The sequence below is a fragment of the Molothrus ater genome, chromosome 7 (assembly GCF_012460135.2).
Source record: "Molothrus ater isolate BHLD 08-10-18 breed brown headed cowbird chromosome 7, BPBGC_Mater_1.1, whole genome shotgun sequence".
Lineage (NCBI taxonomy): Eukaryota > Metazoa > Chordata > Aves > Passeriformes > Icteridae > Molothrus > Molothrus ater.
The window spans coordinates 11,536,455-11,560,988 of record NC_050484.2 but is presented as its reverse complement, the minus strand read 5'-3'; the positions used below and the strand labels follow the sequence as shown (position 1 = coordinate 11,560,988).

The window sequence follows — 24,534 nt, the reverse complement described above, 5'->3', positions numbered from 1 at the left end:
GCCCGGCTGCCCCCGCAGCGGGGCAGAGGGCGCGGCCGGCGCGGAGCCTCGGCGCAGCCGAGCAGCCTTACAGGGCGGCAGCGCCCGTTCCTGCCCGCCGCCGCCGGACTGAGGGCCGGGGGCCGGCGCCGCCACCTCGCCTCCCGCCAGAACCCCGCCCCGCTCTCGGCCCCGCCGGGCCCAGCGGCGGGGGCCCCCCGCACCACGCGGCCCGGCGCATTGTGGGGCTCGTCACTGGCAGCGGCCCGTCGGGGGCTGTAGTTCTGGGCGGGAGCCGAGCGGAAGCTATCGGAGCCCTTCCTCAGTCGCCGCTGTTGCATGCAGGGCTGCGGCGGGAAGGAGCGGTACCGGAGGGAGCGCAGCTTGGGCTGGGTAAGCGAGCACTCGGCGCCGGGCCGGCGCTGCTCTGCCGCCTCACGGGCGAGCGGCGCGCTCCGTGCCTCACACCCCTGCAGGGTTAACCCTCCCTCCTGTCGCCCCTGGGGTCGTTCCCTGGCGGGCCGCGGCACCATCCGGGCTGGAAGGTACGGCGGGCCGCGCCGGGCGTGCGGCGGCTTTCTGAGGCTGGCTGGGGTCGGAGCGCGGGGCCCGAGCATGAGGCGGTGTCCGGGGCTGGCCCCGCGGTCCCGGGGGCAGAAGGAATTCCGGAGCCTGTCCGGGTTGGCGACTGACAGGACTCTTTTGGCGGTGGTGATGCTTTAATGTAGCGTAGCGCTGTGTTGTGCTCCGTCTGCTCAGTGTAAGCGGGGGCGGCGGTGCCCGCGGGCGGTGCCGGGGTGACCTTCAGCGGCCCGGGGTGCCCTCACCGAGCGGGCTCCCTGCAGGGTCGTGTCACCGCAACACGAGACAGCCCTCGGTGACATCTTAGTTGTTGTCTTGCTTGTGTATGGAAGGCTATGGAAGGAAATTTTGACTGCTAGCAACTTCTTAATCACATTGTTAGATTTTTATCAGCTGATTAAACTGGAATACCAATGTCTGTCAGTAAGTGTCGTTTACTCTGTCGTCCGTGCTAGTGGTGAAATGTATGTGGAGTGGCGTGCTCGTGTTTTTATCTTCAATGCAATCTTCAGCTGTTGCATAGGTGCCTATCTCTTGGTTATGTTTCACAGTTCCTGTTGACTGATTATGACAGTCTGATGCAGATATTTGATACACTAATAAATTAAGGCAACAATAGAAAGCAACAGTAGATTTTAGGTTTGTTTTTGGATACTTGTGTTCTTTCAAAAGATGTAGCTCTTAGTTAAAATAGGCAGAACTTCTTTTTAATTACATTTCTGACACTGGAGCGAAATTAAAAAAACATATTTTCCAATACCTGAAATTTTTCCACTCTAATGGCAGTGTGATTATTAGAGCGGTATCTGTTTATCGAATTTCTGTTATGAGTATCTGAAAATGTAGTTTGAAGAGCATTGGAAAACCACAGACTTTCCTGAAGGTGGTTTACCTCTAATAGCGGGCTTTTGGAATTAATATTGTGTAGTAGAAGTGCTGTCTTTCAGCAATGATAATTGTGATTTGTTGATTAGTTTTCCAAGAAGACACAAATAGAGCATTTTCACAGATATGGCTACAAAAAAGAAGGCATCCTTTTTTTTTGTTTGATTGCTAGTGATATTCTGGTGACTGAGTCATATAGAGGAGTTTGATTAATTCTAATACAGAATTATGACTTAAAATGCTGAGCACTGGCTGGGGTGTATGTCAAGGAACTGAAACTACTTTTTTGGGTGATCAGCCATGGATCAACTTGGTGATTTCAGTTAAAATTTATTCAAATTCCTTCAAGTATACTTTATACAAAATAAGCTTGAGTTTTAAAAGAAGCTGATTACAACCTTTATAATGAAAATTAGCAGATAACTTAGCAGAATGAGACCTTAGCAGAATGCCTTAAGAGCATTTATTGTATTTTATAGTCCAACAAACAAATAGGCAATTCATGATAGTTCTTGATTCCTTTGAGATCATAATATAACTACGCATATACATCATTTCCTCTGAAAGAAGAAAATTTGTGAGAAAAGATGCATACACATAGTAATGTTTTGATTGTGTGTTTACATAAAAAATTAGGAATTAATAAAACATAGTGTGTGTTTTTAATGTAGGTAACACTCGTATTTTCAGACTAAGGGAGACTTCAATTAGGCATTTGCTGTTTTTACATTGTACTAAGGGTGTTATAGACAACCTCCAAACGGGTAGGACTTAAATCCTAGCTATCAAGCTGTGCTATTCAACAGCATTCATATATACATGTACATAAAGCATATATACATGTATTTAACAGGTAGTGTTGCCACTTCAGAGAACATAAGCTGTTACAAATGACAGACAAAGAGAATAAGTGAGCCTGGTTTGGTGTAACTGTAGATAAAACAGGATGAGGGAATGCTGTGGCCGCCTTCATGATCCCCATGTGATTCATGATTCTCCCGGAGGTGTTCTCCAGCTTCCCTCTGAAGCCTTTCCCTCATCCCAGAAGAAAAACAATCCAGAAGATGGGGGCGGGGTTATTTTGTTTGTTTTCTTAATTTCTTCTTATACCATTTTTAATGATTGAAAGTCTGTTGCAGGGTTGTTTATGATTGTTGCAGTTGGTTTTAGGATTATGTTGGCATACTCTTTTAAATTATTTTTTCTTTACATGAGAGAAACACAAGCACTAAATAGCTTTCTGTAGGGATAGTATTGGCTGAAAATAACAGGTGTTAGGCACACAGCAAATGTTAATTGTGATAGGCAATGTTTGTGTTCACATAGATTTGTTTTTCAGTTGATAATCCTTTGTCCTTCATCTCCTACTGGATGGTGTTGAAGAATTTGGCCTCTGCTTCTGAGCACTGGTCCCAGGAATGTTTTGGCAGCCATTCAGTGTGGTCATGTTTGCTATAAGAATAGAACTGTTTCATTAACCTTGAGATGCAGAATATGTTGATTGCTATTAGCTGGCTTGACAGCATTCCAATCTTAGCAATGGAAAAAGTACTGTGTTAATGACTTGATACAATTTTTTAAATTGCATACTTACATGGCACTAAAATTTGGCATCTGAGAAAAGTATGCTCATTTATTTGGCTTGCTTTTGGAAAATGAATGTTGTCCTCTCTCTTAGTCATTAGTTAGGATCTTCTTTGTTGTTAGACCCTTCTTTGTTAAAATTTTGTGTTACTTGTGGCCTAATGTCTTGCATCCTGGAATTGTACAGAGGAGCAGACCTAGTTTAGTCTTTCCAAGTACTTGTGAGGAGTCAGCTGCTCTCAACAAATGAAAAATAGCAGTAAAAAAAGTTTATTTATGTTCAAGTTTGGATATTGTCAATATAGATGCCAATATTTTGCATATGTTTTTAGCAAAGGAATAACACATACAATTGTCTGTGGTTTCCAGTTGTAAGGCAAGTCCCTCACCTTTCTCATAATTCAGATTTGAATTAGAGTTTCTCTAGTGGTAGAAGTAGAATGTCTTCAGAATTATATTCTATCTTGAGGTGCCCCAACTCTTTCTGCATCCATCTGAAATTGCTCAAAGTGATACTTTTACAAAGACAAGAACAATTTTCAATGCTTTATAACTATATTATCTTTTTCTAAGACTTTAGTCCATATTGCTTTTTCAAGTTAACCTTCACTAGAGTCTTCTGACTCACTGAAGGAAAAATTTATAAAATCTCTTTAGAGCAACTTGGGCCAATTCAGAAGGTGCAGGAATAGTTTTGACTTCTACAAGAAGTATGCTATATGTACTCCAGGTTTTTCTCACTGTTTGGAGCCAAATGATAGCTGAAATGCCAGACACATATTGGGAAGTAAAATTTAATCTAGAGAGTACAGAAGCACTAAGATTGGGATAGGTGTGTATGTAAAATGTTGTCTGATATTTTCATCTCTCATGAACCCTCCTTGAAGAAAGCCTTCTGAGAACACCACCCCTGCATATGGGTTATTCTCCAGTATCTGAATTTCCCTTGTTTTTCCTATGTTCAGTTAACCTATTAGTAAAAGATGTGAACATCCATGGGAAATTGGCCTTTGAGGGAGTAGGGGAACAAAACTGATAAGATGTAGATCAGTGTAGAATGAATATAGTAAACTGACAGTGGAAATAATCTTTATAAATAAAGATTTAAATCAATATCTGAGAAAGTTTTCTAGCTTCTCTTTTGGACATGTCTTTCTGCATGATTTAACCATTTTAATTTCTAGTCCATCTTTTTATAGCATGGTCATATATTTTAAAGCCACATTATAAATTTTATGGGGTTTATTTAAATGTATTTAATCATAGTTTTGACTTGCAGGAGGAATCTGCAGTTAGGAAATAGTTTTATAGCTGCAGTGTAGAAGGGTCAAGGAGTCACTTTCAGAGTGGAACTGCCCAGTGCTTGAATTTCTACAGAAGTTGCCCCATGGTACAGGAAACTAAAGCTATGAGAAGCACTGGAAATGCAAGCATTAACTTTTATGGTGTTTGCTTATGTAGTAAACTTCTCAAAGGTTTTACAAATGAGTTTGCCCTTTCAATTCAATAGCTTGGTGTTGGCCTGATGCTCTAGAAAACATTTAGCCAAATCACCTTTTTTTCACCCCCTCTCTCTTTGGCTGAACTGAGATTGACCTGCTACAAATAGTGCTTCTGCTTTGCACTCAGAAGAGAGATTAAAACCAATCTTGAGAAGTAGCAGCATTCATTTTTACATTATTAAAACTCAAAGGAAAAAGATTGAGTTAGAGTTGTGAAGAAACTGTCCTATGCTGCTGACCTTCGTCTAGCTGTATAGTGACTCTTCTTATTACAAAATAAAGTCATTTGCATGTGTGGATCTACAGCAGTCTTCTTAAATGTCTTTTATTATGCTGTATTAAGTTGCTTTAGACAAGGGAAAATGTATAGTTTATGCTTTTCAGCAATCCATTTCAAAAACAGCCTCTAGAATTTTTTTTGAAGTGCTAGAAACATCTACACATTCAGATAGAAAATGTTTCTGAAATCTCAAGTGTTTCTTTTTTATTAAGTGTTTAATATGCTTAATAATTACAACTGATAAGCAGGCTATATACATAAAGAAATTAATGACAAAATTCATTTGCACACAAGATATGAGCTGACCTTAATGGAAGAAAGTTCTTTTTTGATCTCCTGCCAAAGTCTACAACCAGATGAACTGGCAGGCTCCAGGCTTGCTTTAAAAAGCTCCTGCACTGTCCATTTTCATCTTGTCAAATAAGAGGTTGCTACAGACAGCAAAACAAACCTCTGATTGTTGTTCTTGATGATTGGAGATCTTGGGGAAGCTGTTAAGAGCAAATTTTAAATTAATGAAGGCTTTTAAGAGAATTTTATGTTAACTGAATGCCAAAGGAGGGAAAAGGACACTTGTTTTCTCTTCAGTTTTATATCTGTCATCTAGAACTACTGTTTTATATGGAAGGTGATTCATCACTCTTGGCAAAGGAAAAGTATATTTTAACTTCATTAAACTCTTCTGATAGTTCATCTGAATCAGTTACAGTAGTTTCATTTCTGGTTTACCTGAGTCGCTGCTGAAGAGAAAACACAAATTTTATCACAATTCACAAAGTAAATTTCTGATAGGTCCAATTTTTAATTAACAGACTCCTAAAGGAAAAGAGACTCAAGCAAATGGTTGTGTAAAACTTAAATTTTTTAACAATAGAAATGTTAAGGGTGATGTTTTTAAAATCCTGCCTTTAGAATCCATCACTTTAAATAAATGTAGTGGTCTGAAGAAAATCTCTGTTTACTTGGAGCTGCTGTCTGTTAGCATAAAAAGGAAATGCCTCATTTCAGTGAATGACCTGAATACACTAAATATTATATGAAAGAAGATGAATAGTACAGACAAAGAGATATCTGACCAAGTCCATGTTTAAGGTGAGATGTCTGCAGGGAGAAAACATATTTTAATGGTACCTTTTACATGTACTGTGTAACTGGAAATAAAATGCATCTTTGGCTTTTTTTTTAATAATTAATTATAGTACAGAGGGAAAATTCAGACTGAAAAAGACAAAGTCACACCAATTTACCTGTCTCCCTTAAATGAGTGAAATCTGTTAAACCTTGGCATTCTCTTTGTTTTATATTTAGGTGATGGGTGAGCTGAGAAGCTGGTGAAGCTCACATGAAACACTTCTACTGATCAGTAGCCCAGATGAAATAGGCATGTCCTAAGATGGCAGTAGATCTGGAGTTTGAACCAGCCTGAAGAAGTGAGTTGATGCCAGATTTGTGAGTCTCTGTGGCTGGATGGCTCTCACTTACTCTGTCTCTAAACCAAAGGCATCTTTTTACCAAAGCAATAAAGGAATGGTGCACAGCTTGATTACAGAATGCTCTTTGCAAGGAAGTGAACTGTGAAGGAAGGACTCATGAGTTTTGATCCCAGGGGCTTGGACAGCATCCCTGGTAAGTTGAAGAATTGCTATTACAAATCTTGAATGTGTCTAACATGTCATAAAGCACCGATGTGAAGACAACCTTATGTTTCACATTCTTTGTACTGCTTATGTGATATTGCAGAGCAACAAAAACAGTGACATTAGACTCACTTGTAAAGTCACTGTGCACTGTAAAATACTGTTTGTAAAATTCTTACTGTCAAGAGTCAGCACTGGTGTTTTTCCATTGGAAGGTACTGCAGATAGTATTCATCCTGAGTGGCAATCTTGCAAAGATAATCATTGCATACCACTGATATTTTACCAATTTAGTATTAATGTGGGGTTTTTTGCAATAATTGTGATGAGATTAAGGTACACGCACAGCATAGATTGTGTGTACCTTAATCTCGTCACAATTACTGTGTGACAATCCAGGTACCATACACTTGGATTGCAGGGGATTTGGTATCATGTTTCTCAGAGTGGGATTCCATAAGGATGATAATGAAATTTTATACTTGTTCCCTGATTTCAAAGCAGTATTCAATTGATTTTGCTTACTTTTAAGATTGTTTACATTTATGTTCATTATCAAACCAATGCATAAAACAGAAGAACAAGAAAAATGTGAATTTCATTCAGAAAAGGGAAGTGTAACAACTATGAAAAGTCAATGAGACTTTAGCTGGTAAAATGTAGGTTTGTGTTTTAGCTCAATGAAGAGGCAAAGATGGAAGTTCAAACTTATTGCATACATTATATTCAGGAAGTTGGAGGGACACAGTATACCATCTTTTCAGGAAGTTTTGGGATCAGCTGAGGGTGAGGAACTTACAAGTATTGCAGTATAAATCAAGCATTGATTCAGCAAGTATTCTGGTATTTTGTCTGGTAGGGAATAATTATTACCAAATCTACCAAAGATTTATGAAGTATTTTATAGTACATAAACTGCACAGTACTGTGGCAACATTATTAAATTTTACATCTGTTTAACAATGCACTATTACTGACATTTACTCTTTCAGATGGGTGCTCCAGTGAGGACCTTCCTGAGGTGGAGCTGGTGGGCATGCTGGAAGAGCAGCTGCCAGATTACAAGTTACGGGTGGACTCTCTGTACCTGTATGAGAATGCAGACTGGATGCAGCCCCTGGCTGCCCATGGCCGGCTGCCGGAGGTGGCTTCTCCAGCTCGTGAGGAGGACTCCTTCCGTTACATGAGTGAGTCGGGAGTTACTGCCCCAAATACTGGAGATCAACATCTCCATACACATTTAGTGTTAATATTAGGAAATGGTCAAATCTGGAAAAGGCTGATTTCAGGGGACGTGCTTGTGGTTCACACTGCAATTCTAATGGCTGACTTAGGATGTTTAATGACTGCCTGATCATCAGATTACGCACTGAAATAAGAATGGGAACATGTGATAGTGAAAAAGAGGCGGGAACCTAGAACTGTGCTAGAAGAGATGTATACCTCATACAAGAGGTACGAGTGTGAAGCAGTTCTGTTTTCAGGAATGTTGATGGTGCTGTTATTGATTTGGTGATGTTTTATGTCAGTAATGTTTGTGAAGTGCTGTTGGTGGTTTCTTCTGGAGATAGAAAAGGAATGAATGGCAGATAGGTGGGTACTAGATCAATGCTGATCACTGCCTTCCAGTTCTGAAAATACTAAGTAACTTACTCCTAAATCTGTCAAGTGATAAAGAGGAAAATGGACAGCTTCAGTCACATGAAAAAACCTGTAATATGTTAAAATCAAATGAATAGAAAGTTGCCAAAATAATTGAACACTTAATTGCCTGTAATTTCTAACTGTTTTCTTGTGAAGAGAATGCATTGTAATCTCTTCAGAGAAATGGGTAAGTCCTGTTTCCTCCATATATTGGAACTACTGGAACAAACCACAGAGAAGAATGAATTTGTTATTTATGTACAATCTGTAATGATTACTTCTTCCTTGTACACACCACCTCTAAAAGGGAGTTTTTTTGTCATTGTTCTGTGTAGTTTAAACTTCCCAAGGGTGGATAGCAAAGGAATAACAAAGATTAGAATATCACCTCCCAAGAATGCAGTACTCAACAATTTAGAGTGACCTTGTTATGAGTTGAACTTGAAGGCTTTGAACTCATAACTGTGGAAAGTAATTGGAAAGTCTCTTAATGTTTATTGCTCAGACTGTTTCTGATATTTATATTGCAAGCATAAATGATTTTATAGTCGAGTGCATGCTTTTGTAGTTCACTGGAAGCAGTTGTGTGGTTGGAGGGGTGTGCACTTGTCTCTCAGTGTTAATTATAAGGAGGTGGGATCAGAGTCTATCCATGCCTGACATGAAACGTGGCTCTGCTGGACCTTTCGGCTCAGTGCCTCACCTGCGTGACGAAGCGCAGGGCTCCAAAGGACCTTCAGTCAGGGTGAGCTTGCATTTTCAGCCTGCAGGAGAGGGAGGGGTTTTATCAACAAAGCTTTCATGAAGCCTGTTGTGTATTATTTGGCTGTGAAGGCACTGCAGAAAGGGCTGTATTCCTAGTTCTCCCAGAGGGAAGTTCATTTCAAATAGAGAAGGTGTCCTCTGAAAACAAAAAACTGCTTGTAGGAGTTTTTTAAGTATTTTTAAATGTTTTTTGTAACAATGACTGAAATTGAATTAAAAGATAGCTGTTAAGCATAACATATAAAACTAATTCTTGTATCATTTAAGACCACTTTAGTAACTGCTGAGTCTTGTAAACTCAAGATAAATATGGTTTATGTTTCACCTAGAAATTGTCCAGACACTTGAAATCATGGTAGCTTTTTTGAGACTAGTAACCTACAGGGACATACTGGGAGAGTCCCAGACAAATACAGATATAAATCAAATTCTAGCTATAATTATTGTTGAATAACTTGTTAGGTGAAATTTTAATCTTTCTTTGTTGTCTGGAATTGGGAATAAATGTGACATGAAGCATGACATGGGGTTTTAGCTGTGTATCTTCCTCCCCCTATATATATGTATGGAAACATTTTATAACTTTTTCCAAGAAAGAATGCTAAATATATGGTTTGAGTGAATTTCTAGTTGAGAAAAAAGCCCCACAACAACACAGTAGTTACTGCGCTTGAGCTCCTCCTCTTTTTATGGCTGCTGCTGCCTATAAGAAGGTCTGTCAGCTGGGTTCACATTGGCAGTGTTTTCAGTGAGGTAGAAAAATATCTTCTGCTTCAACTGTGCTAGCATAAGAAATCCTGAATTACAAGAAGTCTCTCTTTAAAACTACTTTGTATGTGTGAATAAAGGGTCATGGCACAACATAACAAGAATTTTAACCAAAATGAAGAGTTAATTGCAACTTTCACTTGGCAAGGTAAGTATTGCACATGCATGTCTTCTCAAGAGAGAATTCTAATAAACTGTGTATAGTTTTGTTCCTGTATGGGGAGAAAACACAGGAATTTATATAGAGCTAAGTTTTAAAGCTCTTGGTTCTGTGATTTTAGTTATCGGATATTTGCTCTTGATTTTAGGAACTTACCTACCTTAGTAACCTTGGGATTAGTATGGAATTAGTGTAAATTTTTATTAGGGGGACTGGATAGAAACTTACAACTTGAAATCACCTGCTAAGAACAAGTTACCACAGGAGAGCTGGCTATAATATTCTGCATGTAATGGCTGTAACTTAGTTATGTATGTGCACTTAATTTTCCAAATACTAATAAGCTAGATGAGTTTGGAGTCCCCCTTTCAGCAGCCAGTATCAGCAACCAAGTAGTACAGTAAAATTCCAAAGGCATTTTATACTACTGATAGATACATGGTTAAAATTTAGTGGAGTTTCTATTTTTTCCCTGCTAAGAAATACAATTAGTAAGTGACAGTTCTGTAAGTTCAAGGCTCCTGCATGCTTAAACAGCATGTGTTGGGTTTTTATGCTTTCTGATCTACTTGATGAAAAGCATTTGGTTTGTTACTTTGATATATTTTACTTTTAAGCTTTTAGAGAAACAGTAAAACTTTTCCCTTCTGTGTTGTTCTTCCTGTTCTCCTGTCTTTCAAAATTACAAAAAAATTCCTTTTGTTACTTAAATGCAACTTGGATTTGATCTTAGTATAGGTGTAGTGTTATGCTTTAAAAGGTTAATTGTGGGCATTATGTATGTAAAGGGCATAGACAGCTTATATAACATATATAAATAAAGTTAGTGTGCACTTTAGCTTGGCACTTTACTATCTCATAACTGGGTCTGCAGTCCTCAACAGAACAAAGAAAAGAACTGGTAATCGATACCACTGTGTATTCAGGGTAAGAATGAGGTTTAAACAAGGTGAAAGAGTGAAGGAAATTGAGATCAAATCTATAGTAATCTCATTTTGCAGTTCAGTGATGATGGAATTAATTCTGAAAAAGGTTAACTTAAACAGTCAGTTGAAGCTGCTACTTCTGTAATTCTTAAATTTATATTGCTGCCTTCTTCACTTTAATGATCCTGACTTCATAAAGCAAAAATAGCAAATTGCTGTTTATCTTAGCACAAACATTCATCACCTGATAGAGAGATGTATAATTCTGCTTCTAAAGAATATTACATTTAAATGGTTCCCTAAATGGCCTTAGAAAGTGTTTATAGTGCAAAAACTATGTTTGCACATGCATTTATTTTTTGATTGTGGTAGATCCATGGCACAAAATTACCTATTTCCTTACATTTTAATTCTTTCTCTTCTTTGTTCTCTTTTTTCCCCTCTATATCTTTCATTATCTGTCACTCTAGCTCTTATTGAACTTCCTTCCTCCTCCTTGGATGGATCTCACAAATTTGCACCAGGTAATTAAGATGCCTTTGTTACTACCATCTTTTTATCAGGACATAAACTAAAGCAGACCAATGCTTTGCAGTTCCAGCACTGTGTTTTGTTCAGAGGTGTCACAAATTTTTTCACGCTTTGCTTATTCCTCACTCAGTCTTGTTTTTCCAATCTACTGTTTCTCAGTTTTTTAATAGTTTTGCAAACTCTTCGAACATTGGAGTTACTTGATTACTAAGATAGCATTTACTGCTACATGAAAACCCCAGACATACATGATCTCATTTCTTCTTAATTGTTTCCAAGATGGTCAAGCCCTTAATAAATGCATTTTCATTACTTGTCTCAGGGGTCTCTGTACTTCCTGTGTACAGCTGTGTCACACAGCCTAGTGGGAATTTTGCTTCAGGGTTAAAGTATGTGTTTAACTATATTTGGATATTCTCCAGTATACTCCTCCTTCTCTCCCCAGCAGGCTGGAGGATTCAATTGCTTAGCTGTATTCAAAAAGTTGCTCTTAGGAGTTTTTCTAAATTTGAAAGATATGTGAGCACCTCAAGTCTTAGCTAACATTGCTGAAAGGTGCAGATGTTCAATACCTCATTTATCAGTCTCCCAAACGAATATTGTTTCACATTTCTGAAATTGAAGATGCATTTTCATAGCCTCTGCTAGCTTCATCAGCCAAGTACTGTATTTGTATATAACAACATCCTCTGCGTTCAGCTCTCCCACTTCCCACAATCTTCTTATCTTTCCTTCAGTAAAATAAGCATGTTTGTCTCTCTTCAGTGCTTGGCACAGACAATGTGGAGCAGAAAGACTACGGTGAAGCTGACATGGTCAAACGTCTGTTAGCTGAGGTATGCTTGTCTCTGCTGTATTAATGCAGTAAAGGGAGTGTGTTTGAGGGAGGGTTTTATTCAGCTGCTGACTATTTTGATTCAGTTATTTCAAGAGCTGCTTATCAAACACATGGGTAATGAGAAGCCACCCATTTGCTTGCACAACTGCAGAAACAAAATGTAACAGAACTATGGGCACCCATGAAGCTAGTGAGTATAAGAAAGAAACAGCTTTCTTCTGATTTCCTGGTGCTCCTCTGCTTCCACCCTTTCACCACTTTTTAGGCTGAGCAGTCTGTTCTGAGAAAGTGTCACTGGGAAGGCCACAGGCCTAAGTGTGATATTTGTGTGTGTGTGTGTGTGTGTGTGTGTGTGTGTGTGTGATGTAACAGAGCCCACACAATCTTTGTACAAAACCCAAAACTGTCCCCAGGTTTGGTGCTTTCCCCTTCTGTTACTGCAAATGGCTGTGGAAGAGAATATGCTGTATCAAAAAATACAGTTATGGGTGTGTTCTGGATCCAAGTGATGAAGCGTTAATAATTTTCTAACAGTGTTGATCCATTTGAGAGTGAAGGGGGATCTCAGAGTGCTGATGCACTGAGCAATATCTAGGAGAATCTAAAGCTACTCTGAATTTAAACCTTACATGATCAAAAGGAAACATTTTTTTCTCATTTTGAGAGCAGAAGGATCGGGACCTGGAACTGGCAGCACGAATTGGACAAGCCCTCCTTAAGCGCAACCATCTGTTGATGGAGCAGAATGAAGCACTGGAAGAACAGTTAGGACAAACTCTAGACAGAGTAAGTAGTTGCTTTTCTTTCTTTTTTTCCTTTATTTAGGTTTTTTTTTTCCATTTTTTTATCTCATTTTTTCCCATTTATGATGGTGGTAAGAGGATTAAGAAAAATATATCATTTTGGGGTGATTTGTGCTCTTGGACTACAGAAGTGTGCTTAGATGTCATTCTCCTAATCATTGTTGAATCACTTTTTGTAGTCCAGGAATTGAATATGAAGACAACATATTGTAATTACTGAGAAATTATGAGAATGTTAGATATCATTAGGGTATATCAGACCATAAATCTGATTTCCCACCATTAAACTAAAAATGGACTAATATAAGTCAAAATAAGAGATTGATATCTGACATGAGCTGCTACATAACTTCACAGGTGAAGAAATAGACAGAAAGTGAGCTGGTTAATGGGGTGCTCACACTAAGAGTAAACAAATGAATAAATAAATAAATAAATAATAAATAAAATGTTATGAAAAGTGAATTCTGATCAAGATCTTCACTCCATCTCTTCCTGTAAGCACAAATTCTTGATCTAACCTTTTCTTTGGTTTTTTTTTTTTTTTTCTCTTAAAAAATAATTAAATAGTTGACAAATAACTCTGTGGTCAAGAGATGTAGTGTAAGCTACAGTGAAATGGGTTTAGCTGCTTGTATAAAACAGTATGCTGGTGACAATGATGTACTCATAATCAGTTGTAGGACTGCATAAACTTAGGTATTCATATAAAAATGTAGATATGCAAAATAGATTTTATCTAAATGAGATCTATCTCTTCTTTTGTTTTTAATTGTTCTATGGGTCATTTAATGTGCAGAACTGGAAGGTACCACTCTGTACATGTAAATAGTTGTCTCTCAATCCTTTTCTCCAGGAACTCAACAATTCAGAGTAATGATCATAATCAAAATGATAGCTAGCATGTTAAAATGAGATAATGTATGAGACAGCTGGAAAATGATTTTGCAGTAAACTATTTTAAAAGTAGGTTCTGTTGTTCATTTTTGTGGTGTCTTGAATTTTCTGTCTCCCTTGCTGTGGTAAAATTACGATTTTGCGAAGTTCCTGTGAACAAATGGAGGTGTGAGCTCTTCAGGAGCAGCAATGTTCCAGAGGCTGCATAAATAACACAGTATGATATTGTGTATGTAAAGTGTATTTCACGTGGTGGTGATCTTCACTTGTCCTAGGTTAACCAGCTGCAGCATGAGCTGGCAAAGAAGGATGACCTGCTGCGAATCGTTTCCATCGCTTCCGAGGAGAGCGAGACGGATTCCAGCTGTTCCACACCACTGCGTTTCAATGAGTCTTTCACTGTGTGCCATGACCCATTGCAGCTGGATGTCCTGCAGGATAAACTGAGAGAGCTGGAGGAGGAGAACCTGGCTCTGCGATCCAAGGTACGTCCGACGGACAGCAGGTGCTGTATGTGCTGAGTGTGAAACAAATAATCAGGGTGTTCAAAATCCAGCAGCAGGGTTTCTCTTGAAGCACAGGGCTATTTTGTGTCGCTGTATGCAAATCATTCCTGAGCACTTTCCCAAATTTTGTCTTTTTGCAACAATTTTTTTTATTAGAGACAAGACATCAGGCTTTGTTCATGTGTCTGTCTTTCACATAAAACATCTGTAAAATTCTGGGAAACAGGTTATGGTGGAAAACACAGTTGCGTAGAGTTTTTAAGGAGAGGGGAGACTCTTCAGTTGCAAGAATTTTAGATGTAAAAATTGATAACATTATAGATAAACTGAAATTGTTATTGATAAATGAATAATTTTCTCAAAGGCTTGCCATCTGAAGTCAGAAACCATTACATATGAAGAGAAGGAGCAGCAGCTGGTCAATGACTGTGTCAAAGAACTCCGTGAGTATCCAGGCTGCATTTTGCAATGGCAGGATGGTAGGTGAAATACCTGGTGCCTACACCTTCTTAGTTAATCCTGAATCCAAAAATGGGCTTCAGTAATTTATGCTAATCATTGAAGTCTTACCCTTTGCCCAAGTGCAAGGTTGTTTCTGTATTTCATCAGGTTTCACTCTGGCATTCAAATTCAGCTCTGTGTGTTGTGTTTAGAAAGGGAAAATGAATATAAAAGGTGATGTCCATAACTTTCTAAACTGAAGCCTACAGACACTAGAAAATCAACAAAATTGTTTTATTGTGGTCATTTCACATACTGATCATGTGTATTTCAGATTCTGCATGCTTAGTTCTTAATGTGTTATACCTGCATTTGAAATCAACTTTTCTTCCTCCTTCTCCCCACTGTTAGTCTTTTCCTTATGGATGTTCTAAGGCACCTACTTTTCTGTGTTATGAATTGATTTCCTAAGAGAATTGGTGGTTTTGCAGATTGTTGTTGTCTTTCAGTCATCCTTTCTGGGATTTAGGTTTGGCTTGGGGTTGTTTTTGTTTGGTCGGGTTTTTTTTTGGTGGGAGAAGGTCTTGACTAAGTTCCTTTTGTGTTTTGTAGGGCAAACGAATGCTCAGATTTCCAGGATAACAGAGGAGTTGTCAGAGAAGAGTGAGGAGGTGATTCGCTACCAGGAAGAGATCTCATCCCTTTTGTCCCAGATTGTTGATCTTCAGCATAAACTCAAAGAAGTAAGGGAATGCTGATAAAGTGTCCGTGTGTGCACAGGTCTCTGTGCAGCATGTGTGTGCCAGTGCTCCCAGCAGGCAAAAATTGACTTGGCAAGCCACGGGGTTGTACTGCAAGAGAGTGGCTGTTCCAGGAAAGTCTGGCAGAGGATCAGTCTCTTGGGGAAATCAGCTGAGAAATGATGAGCACCTTTTTGTGCTTTCAGAATGTAATTGAGAAGGAGGAGCTGAAACTTCATTTACAAGCCTCCAAAGATGCTCAGAGACAACTGACAGCAGAGGTACTTAAGACTTCTATAAACATACATTTAGATAAATGTTTGGCATAGAATACATGAGAAAGAAAACAGAGAGACAGTGGGAACTACTGCTTTTTAATTATGTAGGATTTTAATCTTTCATTCTGTTAAGTCATATGATTGGAGGGAAAGAATAATTATGTTACTTAACCCTACACAAATATTTTTGCAGTTCACAGGAGTATAAAAGGCAAGGAGCGTGTTTCAAATAGGGAGGTCTTACTATTCTTAGTTATGAGAAAAAGAGTGCTTTAGTGTGAATATTACTGATTGTATCAACAGTACTGTGGCTCATTAGATTTTAAGGCAGTTCTCTTTTTTTTGCTTCTTTTGCATTAGTAGTTAGTGTATTTGCATTTTTTCAATGTAATTTCCTTTGAATTTCATCATATTTTTTCCTCTTTTGAATCTTTGTGCTTTGTCACTAAAACTGCTACAGGTGCTGGTGCTGACTGTCGTCCATTCTAGTTGTGGGCATGTGCCCCGCAGCTGAAAGAATCTCACAGTGTCCAGTCAGCTATTCTAGGTTACTGTAGGAGTTCATTCAGTTTCACTTTGTCTTCTCTCTGAAGAGATCATGTGATGGGCTCTCTTCTCTTGCAGCTCCATGAGTTCCAGGACCGGAATGCAGAGTGTCTGGGCATGTTGCACGAGTCCCAGGAGGAAGTGAAGTTGCTGCGCAGCAGAGCTAGCTCTGTCGCTTGTCTGTGCCACTCGCAGTCCCGTGGAGCGTTTCCTGTGGTAACCAACACCTCTAGCGTGGCACACACCGCTGTGGCACTGAGCAGCTCTAGGAGCACAGCAGCACCACTGCTCTAGGAGCAGTTCCTGCAAAGGAACTACTCCAGCCAGAACTACTTTGTAGTAGCAAAGGAGCTGATCTGTTGGTTTTTCAATTCTTCAGTGTGTACACTTGTGAGAAATTTAGGAAATTAGTTAGGAAACTAACTGTTCACTTGACATACTGTGACACTGCAATTATTTTTCCTTTTTATATGCCATTTCTGTTCAGTAAGGGAATTGGCATGTTCTATAGCTTATGCTCAGTTTTGCCAGTGTCTTGTTTGATGTGGGTGTGAATTTTATAACTCAGCAGTGTTTCTTTAAGAAACAGAGCATGTCACATACTCAAAATATCTGGGAATTCTTCAGGTTTTGGTTGGTTGCTCTGTGTGTACAGAATCACTCATGTACACTTGTAAGAAGTTCTCTTAAAATTTGTAGCTTAACTAAAGCAACCAACATACAGAGTACATAAAGAAACACAAAGAAAAAGCAGATGTTGCTAATGAAAACTGAACCCATCCTGGTTACACATGGGTGTAGCTATGGTGGAAAACTGTCCCACATGCCCTTTTTTCAGAGGCAGAAGGGTTTGTCCAAAGCATACTGATACTGGGCAAACAAATGCTGATCATTAAAAGTAATTTTTACAGATATTTTCTACTGAAATTGTCAGAAGGAAGACTTGAATCTAATTTGTCAACTCTTACGGTTTCCGTTTTTCTCTAGGATTCCCTTGCAGCAGAAATTGAAGGGACAATGAGGAAGGAATTGAGTCAGGCTGATGAATCTGTTCTCTCCAAGCAAAAGTATGTTTTCAGATCTCCATGTGCTATTTTGATATTTTGATATTTTGATATCCATAGACTTGTATTAATTAAGGTGAAACTGATTTCTGGGACTTAATAAATGCATCTATTCCCTCTATAATGTTTTCATTGTAAATAAAAAAAAGTTTGTAGTATTTGGTAGTCTTTTCAATTTTGAAACCTGCTATTCTTATTTGATTCTATGAAGAATCAAGTAATAAAAAATTATATAAAAAGAAGAAATTATAAATTATAAAATTATAAATTATAGAAATTATAAATGAAAACAAATTAAATTATAAATTATAGAAAACTAAATATAAATATAAATAATAGAAATTATAAATTATAAAATTATATAATAAAAATTATATAATAATAACGAGAATCAAAATAACATCCTTGCTAAAAGGATGTTGTTTCATTCATTGTTTGAGTCTTTTTGATCCAAATTCTCTCTGCACAGCACTAGTTTTACCCCTTTTAATGCTTATAGAAAAATTGCTGGACAAATGACATTATAGCTGAAAGATACATAAGAGTTTTCAAAATCCTAAAGACTGTTCTTGGATCTCATAATTCTGAGTAAGGAGTAATAAACTGAATATGTGTTTCTGAAAGCATATACAAATTAAAGAAATAAAATACATACTTTTGAATAGGCTAAAGCCGTTATCAGTAGAGGTTTAGGTCTTTCAGGTAAAGAAGTGGTAATTCTGATGCTTAATAGAGTAGATCTCTTGAAGACATGAGTGTTTTAGAAAATCATGTTTTTCTAAACATCTTTTTAGTGGGGTCTCCACAAACTTTTCAAACTTTGGTTTTCAGACATTTTTCTTTATTATATCTTTTTTACTTCTGAAAACCACGTTAGTTCATTTGTCTTTTCCACAGGGATCAACAGAAGCGAGTGTTTGACACTGTCAAGGTTGCTAATATCATCCGTGGCCGCTCCCCGTCCTTTCCTGCCCCGTTGCCAATCCCTGGATCAAATCGCTCGAGTGCTGTTATGACAGCAAAGCCCTTCCAGTCTGGCGTGCACCACTTGGAGAGCCACGCACGGATGGTCCCAGGCAGCAGCTCTGAGAAGAATTTAAAGTAGGAAGCACAGCCTGTTACCTTCTTCTGAAAAGAACTGGACCTCTGCTGTGTAATAGAGAAATAGTTCATTTAATGGGTTAAATATCTGTTATTATTTGATGTTTCTCACAGAGATGCTCACAGTCCTGGCCAGCCGGGAACCCCTGGAGACAATGACCTGGTCACAGCTCTGCACAGGCTGTCCCTGCGTCGTCAGAACTACCTGTGTGAGAAGCAGTTCTTCGAGGAGGAGTGGGACCGAAAAATGCATTTGCTGGCTGAGCAGAAAGAAGAGGCTAGTGGCTGTAGTACACCAACAGAAAGCTCCTTTTCCCCAAGTACAAACTCAGAATTCACAGATCTCTCTGCCAGCTCTAGTAATCTCCGTGTTCTCCTACCAGAGAAGTTGCAAATTGTCAAACCCATTGAAGGTGAGAGGATGATCTTCCTTCTCTCATTATCAGAAAAGGATTTTATATTTACCAGCTAAATCATGGTGTGTATGGCTAGGTGTGATGTGCAGTAACAGGAAGCAGTAGTATTTGGTGGGCTCCAAGCTGGTGTTAGGCTGTTTCTTCACTGGACGGCATTGCCCACAGTGTAGGCACCAGCCAGCTGCACTTGGTTTTATAATGCATTCTTGTAACTTGATACAGTAGGTAATGGCTCTCTGAATCTCTTCTCTTTTGTCACACCAGGATCTCAGACCCTTTTTCATTGGCAGCAGCTTGCTCGACCCAACCTCGGCACCATTCTTGACCCAAGACCAGGTGTTGTTACTAAAGGCTTTACCCCTCTGTCTGATGATACTACATCTGTGCACCACATCTCTGACCTGGAGGAAGATGATGAGGAAGAGGGTGAAGGAGGTATAACATTTCAAGCACAACAGTCCTTCCCAGAGGAAAAGAAATGTGCATTGGCAAAGCCAGTGGCAGGAATTTTCCTGCCACCTATTACTTCAGCAGCAGTACCACTCACTGGTAAGAAGCATGGTTAGTGTTTCTTCCTGAGTCTATTTAGCAGTGTCCTTTTCTCTATGGAAAGTATTAGCCTGTGTGGTAATGCTGTCTTTGCTGTTCTTGTTCTTTACTTCAAAAAAGAGGACTCAAAAAATTAACAGTGATAATAACATTGTCTTAAACTTTGATTCATTCTTGTATGTCTTTATTTTTACCCTTAACGGATGTAAATTCTTCACATTGCAGCCTCAAATCCAGGGAAGTGTCTATCTTCAACAAATTCCACATTTACCTTCACTACCTGTAGGATCCTTCACCCATCTGATGTCACTCAAGTTACTCCCAGGTATGAGGACCACTAACATCCTGAATGTTGCTGTATGGGATTAAACAGTTACTTTCTGGCTTTTGATACATGGACCAGTTTTAAAAATACTAAGGCAGTTAGGCAACATATAGGATGTTACTAATAAAAATGGTTGTAATTATGAAGGAAAACTTGGAGTTCTCTGGTGTGAGAGTTAAAACAAGTTAAGGTAAACTTTAGGTAAATTTTAACTCTTAAGTAGCAGTTGCCTTGTATCATACAGCTGACGGGGAAAAAAAGATTCCATGATGATTTATTTTCCGATTCTATTTTTTTTATTAATGGGACAAGTATGTTAATATTTTAGCTAATAGAGTATAGGTGATCACAGAAGGTAAATTCATTGGTAGAACAGAAAAACATTTGCAGAACAATAATTCTGAGTACTGAAGCTGTCACAGCTGATGGCAATAGTTAAGGTTTTTCTTGAGTCTTCTGTATACTAAAAGGCAAATGAAGAACAGGTATAAAAATGTCTAATGTGTGTATATTCTCTGTTTAATTTTTATTTTCTTTCAGTTCCATGGGTGCTTCATTTTCACTGGGGAATACTGGCAGCAGTACTGGAAACCCAGTAGTGAGCACTCCAGCCATTCCTTACAGACTAAGTATTGGAGAATTTCTCACCAACAGAAGAGACTCAACTACTACTTTCAGCAGCACAAGCAGCCTGGCTAAACTTTTGCAAGAACGAGGCATCTCTGCCAAGGTTTACGACAGCCCCATGTTAGAAAAACCGCCTTTGCTGCAACCCTCCCGAACTCTTCCCATTCCTTCTACTCCACCAAATTCTCCTTCACGTTCGCCTTGTCCTTCCCCACCTCTGTTTGAGCCTCGAGTCCATCACTCAGAGAATTTCCTGGCTTCTCGGCCAGCAGAAACATTTTTGCAGGAAATGTATGGCCTAAAGCCCTCCCGGAACATCCCGGACGTAGGCCAGCTGAAGATGAGCCTCGTGGACAGACTGAAGAGGCTGGGCATTGCCAGGGTGATCAAGCCCCCTGAAACACAGCACCATGGCAAGAATCAGGGGCCAGAGGCTGGCTTGCAGAGGCAGGACTCAGCTGGGTTTTTAAATGCAGGTGGCAACTTAATGGCAGGACTGAGAAGAAACCAGAGTCTTCCAGCCATGATTGGAGCACTGGGAGCTCCTGTTTGCACACAGTCATCAAAAATGGATATACTAAAGGAAGACTAACTGGCCTGAAAGGTGTTTGACTTAGAGCACAGTAAATAATTTGAGGGATGAACATCCAGTACAGGCATTGTTAGGTGTGTTACAGAAGCGTTGGAGAAGGCATGTGCATGTTAAAATGTGGGAGAGACAAGCATTGGGACCAAGGAGCAAAGGAACATTGCCTTGGTTTGAGGAAGAAGGTTTTTGTGGGAGATAGAAAGGTAAAACCAAAGCTTTATTTCAAGACGCCCTTCAGCATCTTGTCTTAACTTAGTCAGAAGTGAAGACTATTGTAGACATTTTCAGTGTTTTAACCCTTTAACCTGTGTGTGTAGGCATTTTATTTTTTTCCATCATACACCCATAGTATTTACTAGTTGTTTGCAGTCAGACTACATAATTTAAATATAATATTAAAATAACAATCAGTCTGACCAGCATTAGCAGCCCAAGTTCCTCTCTGTAGCAAACAAATATGAAAACTTTGATTTTTTTTTCATTATTTTATTTTCCATTTCAGAAACTGCTCTTTTGAACTCCTCCTCACTTTGAGAAGCAGGGGAGAGAATCTTTAGCTCTGTGTAAGAAAGAAATACTTCCGTTTACAAACACAGGATTTATATTTTGAAAGAGTGCAATTGTGTTAGGTAGGTATTAACAGAAGTTAATTTCTTTCCAGAGTTTGTGAGCAAAGCACACAGAGAAATGTGCAATGAATAAGAATTAAGAAGCAGAAAAGTGTGTACATCCAGCTAAGAAATCTTTCCAAAGTGTAGTGTGCATCTATTTAAATGAGGATAGTTTTGTGTGCACACACACACACAAATATATCTCAGGCACATTTCAGCATTGCAAAAGGAAATATTACCCTAGGTGCTTGATTCAGGGTTTCTTTTTAAAAACTTAAATGGAGAGCATTTACTTCAAGGAAATTGTTGGAAGTTTAGAAAACTGCCTCTTGTCTTGCCAAGTACACATTCTGTATATTTGAGAGTTCTCAGTAAACTTTATGCCTTTCATTCAATTATTTCTCATTTCAAGCAGGATTTTGTTTAAAAGATTTCATTAAGAGCAAAATTTGCCAGTCTCTATATAGAAACAGGAGGAAAAAAGCTAGTGTTCTTTGTAGCATTTTAATGAATATTGAAATCCAGTGATCAGTGAAGGAGTGTGGTTCTGAACATAGCTGGAGCAGACTTTCCAACTCAAAAAAGAACTTCATTTCAGAAATCTGGTTTCTGGGTGTTAATTATAAAAATCTTACTGCCCATGCTGCTTTTTTGATTCCTTCCTGTCCAAGGTTCATAAGTGAACAATCTACAACAGATGTTTTGTGTAACTTTAGAAAAAGTTGTCTTTGCTAGTGACCTGAATAGAAACAGCTTCTTAGTCTTCATATAAATTTTCACTGTACCTATCAACATTATAAAATGATTTGTTTCCTTAGAATTAGATTAAGCAGTTAAGTTTACCTTGCCTGTTACCATAGCTGGCAGCTGTCTGGGGGTGTGGTGTGAAGCATCAGTGCAATCACACTGATTTGCATTTGCCTTTAGGCACAGTCTCCATAATCAGCACCCTCTTTGCTGCAGGGGTGAATGGAGTAGGGCAGGAAAAGAAAGCTTCTTAACCTTGTTTATAGGAAATTTGTAACGTGGCCTTTCTGATTTTACAGTTCTTTAGATCTTGTGATGATTTTTGATATTTTTGTTTTGTAAAAGGAAAAGGAGTAACCACTTCAAACTTGTACAGGGATTCTTAGCAGAAGCTTGTCTGTCAGCAGCGCACAGAAATATTCTGGAACTCCTGGAGTTGCCTTTTGCTCTCTAAGCAAAATCTTACACTTACAAAAGGTGAATTTTATTTAAAAGACTATATACGGGTTAATTTTGTTTTTTAAGTGAAAAATATTTAATTTTTTCATGGAAGTATTTATGTTTGTACATACTTAGCTGTGCATGGTGTCTTGCCTAGCTACATAAGATTAGAGTGAAAGGAGGGAGTGCCATGTTGGTCTCCAGTGGCCTGGGACGGGTATGTCTGCAGTGTATCTCTAACTTCCAGGGAAACAAGTTAGCAAAAGCTTAGACAGTTTGGTACCAACAGAGAAGTGTGTAGCATGTCAAAAGTCCGTCCATTTTATGTGTTTATTGTAGGAATACCTGAGTTACAGATAAATTTTTGAAGGTACTACACTGTGTTTCTAACCGCTTCATAAGATAACTCCAGCACTGGATCGGCAGAGTAGCAAATCAGCTGAGGCAGAATTCCTTTGGCAGACCATGGTTCAGGTAAAACTAATCTACAAGCATATAAATGAAATACATGTGTTTTCTGGGGATGCTTCCCTATTCCATAGCCCAGCAATACAAACTGGCTCAGTTCAAACAATGCTGTGGATGTTGAGAGGTCAGTTTGTTCTGTAGCTGAGGTGTATCATCAGATACTTTACATAAGGCAAAAAGAAAATGGAAGAATCTCTATACCATGGTGTTTGTGTATGTTTACCCAATGGGTTGATGCTGTGGTGCAGTGTTGTTCAAATTCTGTCATGCATTTATGCCTTTGGATCGTCATGCACAGTTTGGATATACATGCCTGGCTTGCAGTAACAGGGAAAATTGATACTTCTTCCAAGTTTACCATTTTGTGCCAAAACCTAGAAGATAAACTTTTTTTAAACAACATGTGTTTCTAAGAACATTTTAGAAGTTACCATGATTCTAGGAATGATTTGGCTTTCATTGTCTCCTATAAGAGGGGTGAGAGATGACAAACTTGCTTGGCTGACATCCTGCACCAGATCTTTTGTTTGAGTAGAGGTAGACCTAGAAGGAATTGAGAATTACATTTTGGCAGGGTTCTGTTATCTTGCAGGTTTGAGTCAAACACAGATGCTAGAAAGGACTTAACATGCTTGTGCAAGTTACAAGAAACAGAAGGGAATTCTTGTATTTACCTTATTCCAATTGTCTTAAAGCACAAACTTAAACCTTTCTAGTTTCACTGTTAGTTTTTAATAAACTCAGTGATACCTGCATGCTCAAAATACCTGTGATCAAAGTTAAACATCTACTGCAGTTGAATAGCAACAGAGAGGGAAGGAAAATAATTGCATTTGGGCTTCATTTGGCTGTTACACGAGGGGATTACACACAGTGTTTGAAGAGTCTGGGATTTTCATGGTATTTTTTCCATCTGCTTTTTGCACTTACTGTTGTTTCATAGTGGAATGTAAATTTGATAATAAACATGTATAACATGCCATTTTTCAGTATATTGCTGATCTTCTGTGGTTTGTTCCAGATGTCATCTTCTCTAGTACAGTGGTCTATAACAAACCCAAAATCGGGCCTTTTTTGTGGCTAAAATTTATAGTGATTATTATACTGTACACAAGCTTAGTGAAGTGAGTTGGTATCTACAGAAAAGGTGGCTTTAGAAGCCAATAAATCGATATAGACAGTATTTAAGTGTTGATATAGACAGTATTTAAGTGTCGAGCCTCACTTTAAATTAATCTGTTCATATTTTCTGGTACCTTGGGGGGTTTTGTGCATGGGTCGTGCTTTGGGTTTTTTCCTCCCCT

General features: G+C 38.7%; 1 protein-coding gene across 1 annotated transcript; it reads left to right on the top strand.

Annotated features, from left to right (window-relative positions):
• The first annotated feature begins 176 nt into the window (after positions 1–176).
• TRAK2 (trafficking kinesin protein 2) lies at positions 177–24,222 on the top strand. The gene is made up of 17 exons (XM_036387047.2): positions 177–372; positions 6,121–6,438; positions 7,442–7,636; positions 11,183–11,236; positions 12,009–12,079; positions 12,751–12,867; positions 14,057–14,266; positions 14,652–14,730; positions 15,341–15,471; positions 15,675–15,749; positions 16,371–16,508; positions 17,280–17,359; positions 18,254–18,457; positions 18,572–18,870; positions 19,138–19,422; positions 19,648–19,747; positions 20,288–24,222. Exons 2-17 carry the CDS (start codon positions 6,402–6,404, stop codon positions 20,964–20,966), a joined length of 2,754 nt encoding a protein of 917 aa, XP_036242940.1. The 5' UTR covers positions 177–372; positions 6,121–6,401; the 3' UTR covers positions 20,967–24,222.
• Positions 24,223–24,534: the final 312 nt, after the last annotated feature.

What these genes read in the sequence shown, in the direction of transcription:
- TRAK2 (XM_036387047.2), top strand. Translation starts at nt 6,402, where the DNA reads ATGAGTTTTGATCCCAGGGGCTTGGACAGCATCCCTG. An exon ending in TAGGACAAACTCTAGACAGA is followed by an intron (nt 12,868 to 14,056) that starts GTAAGTAGTTGC and finishes CACTTGTCCTAG; the next exon opens with GTTAACCAGCTGCAGCATGA. An exon ending in GTCACTCAAGTTACTCCCAG is followed by an intron (nt 19,748 to 20,287) that starts GTATGAGGACCA and finishes ATTTTCTTTCAG; the next exon opens with TTCCATGGGTGCTTCATTTT.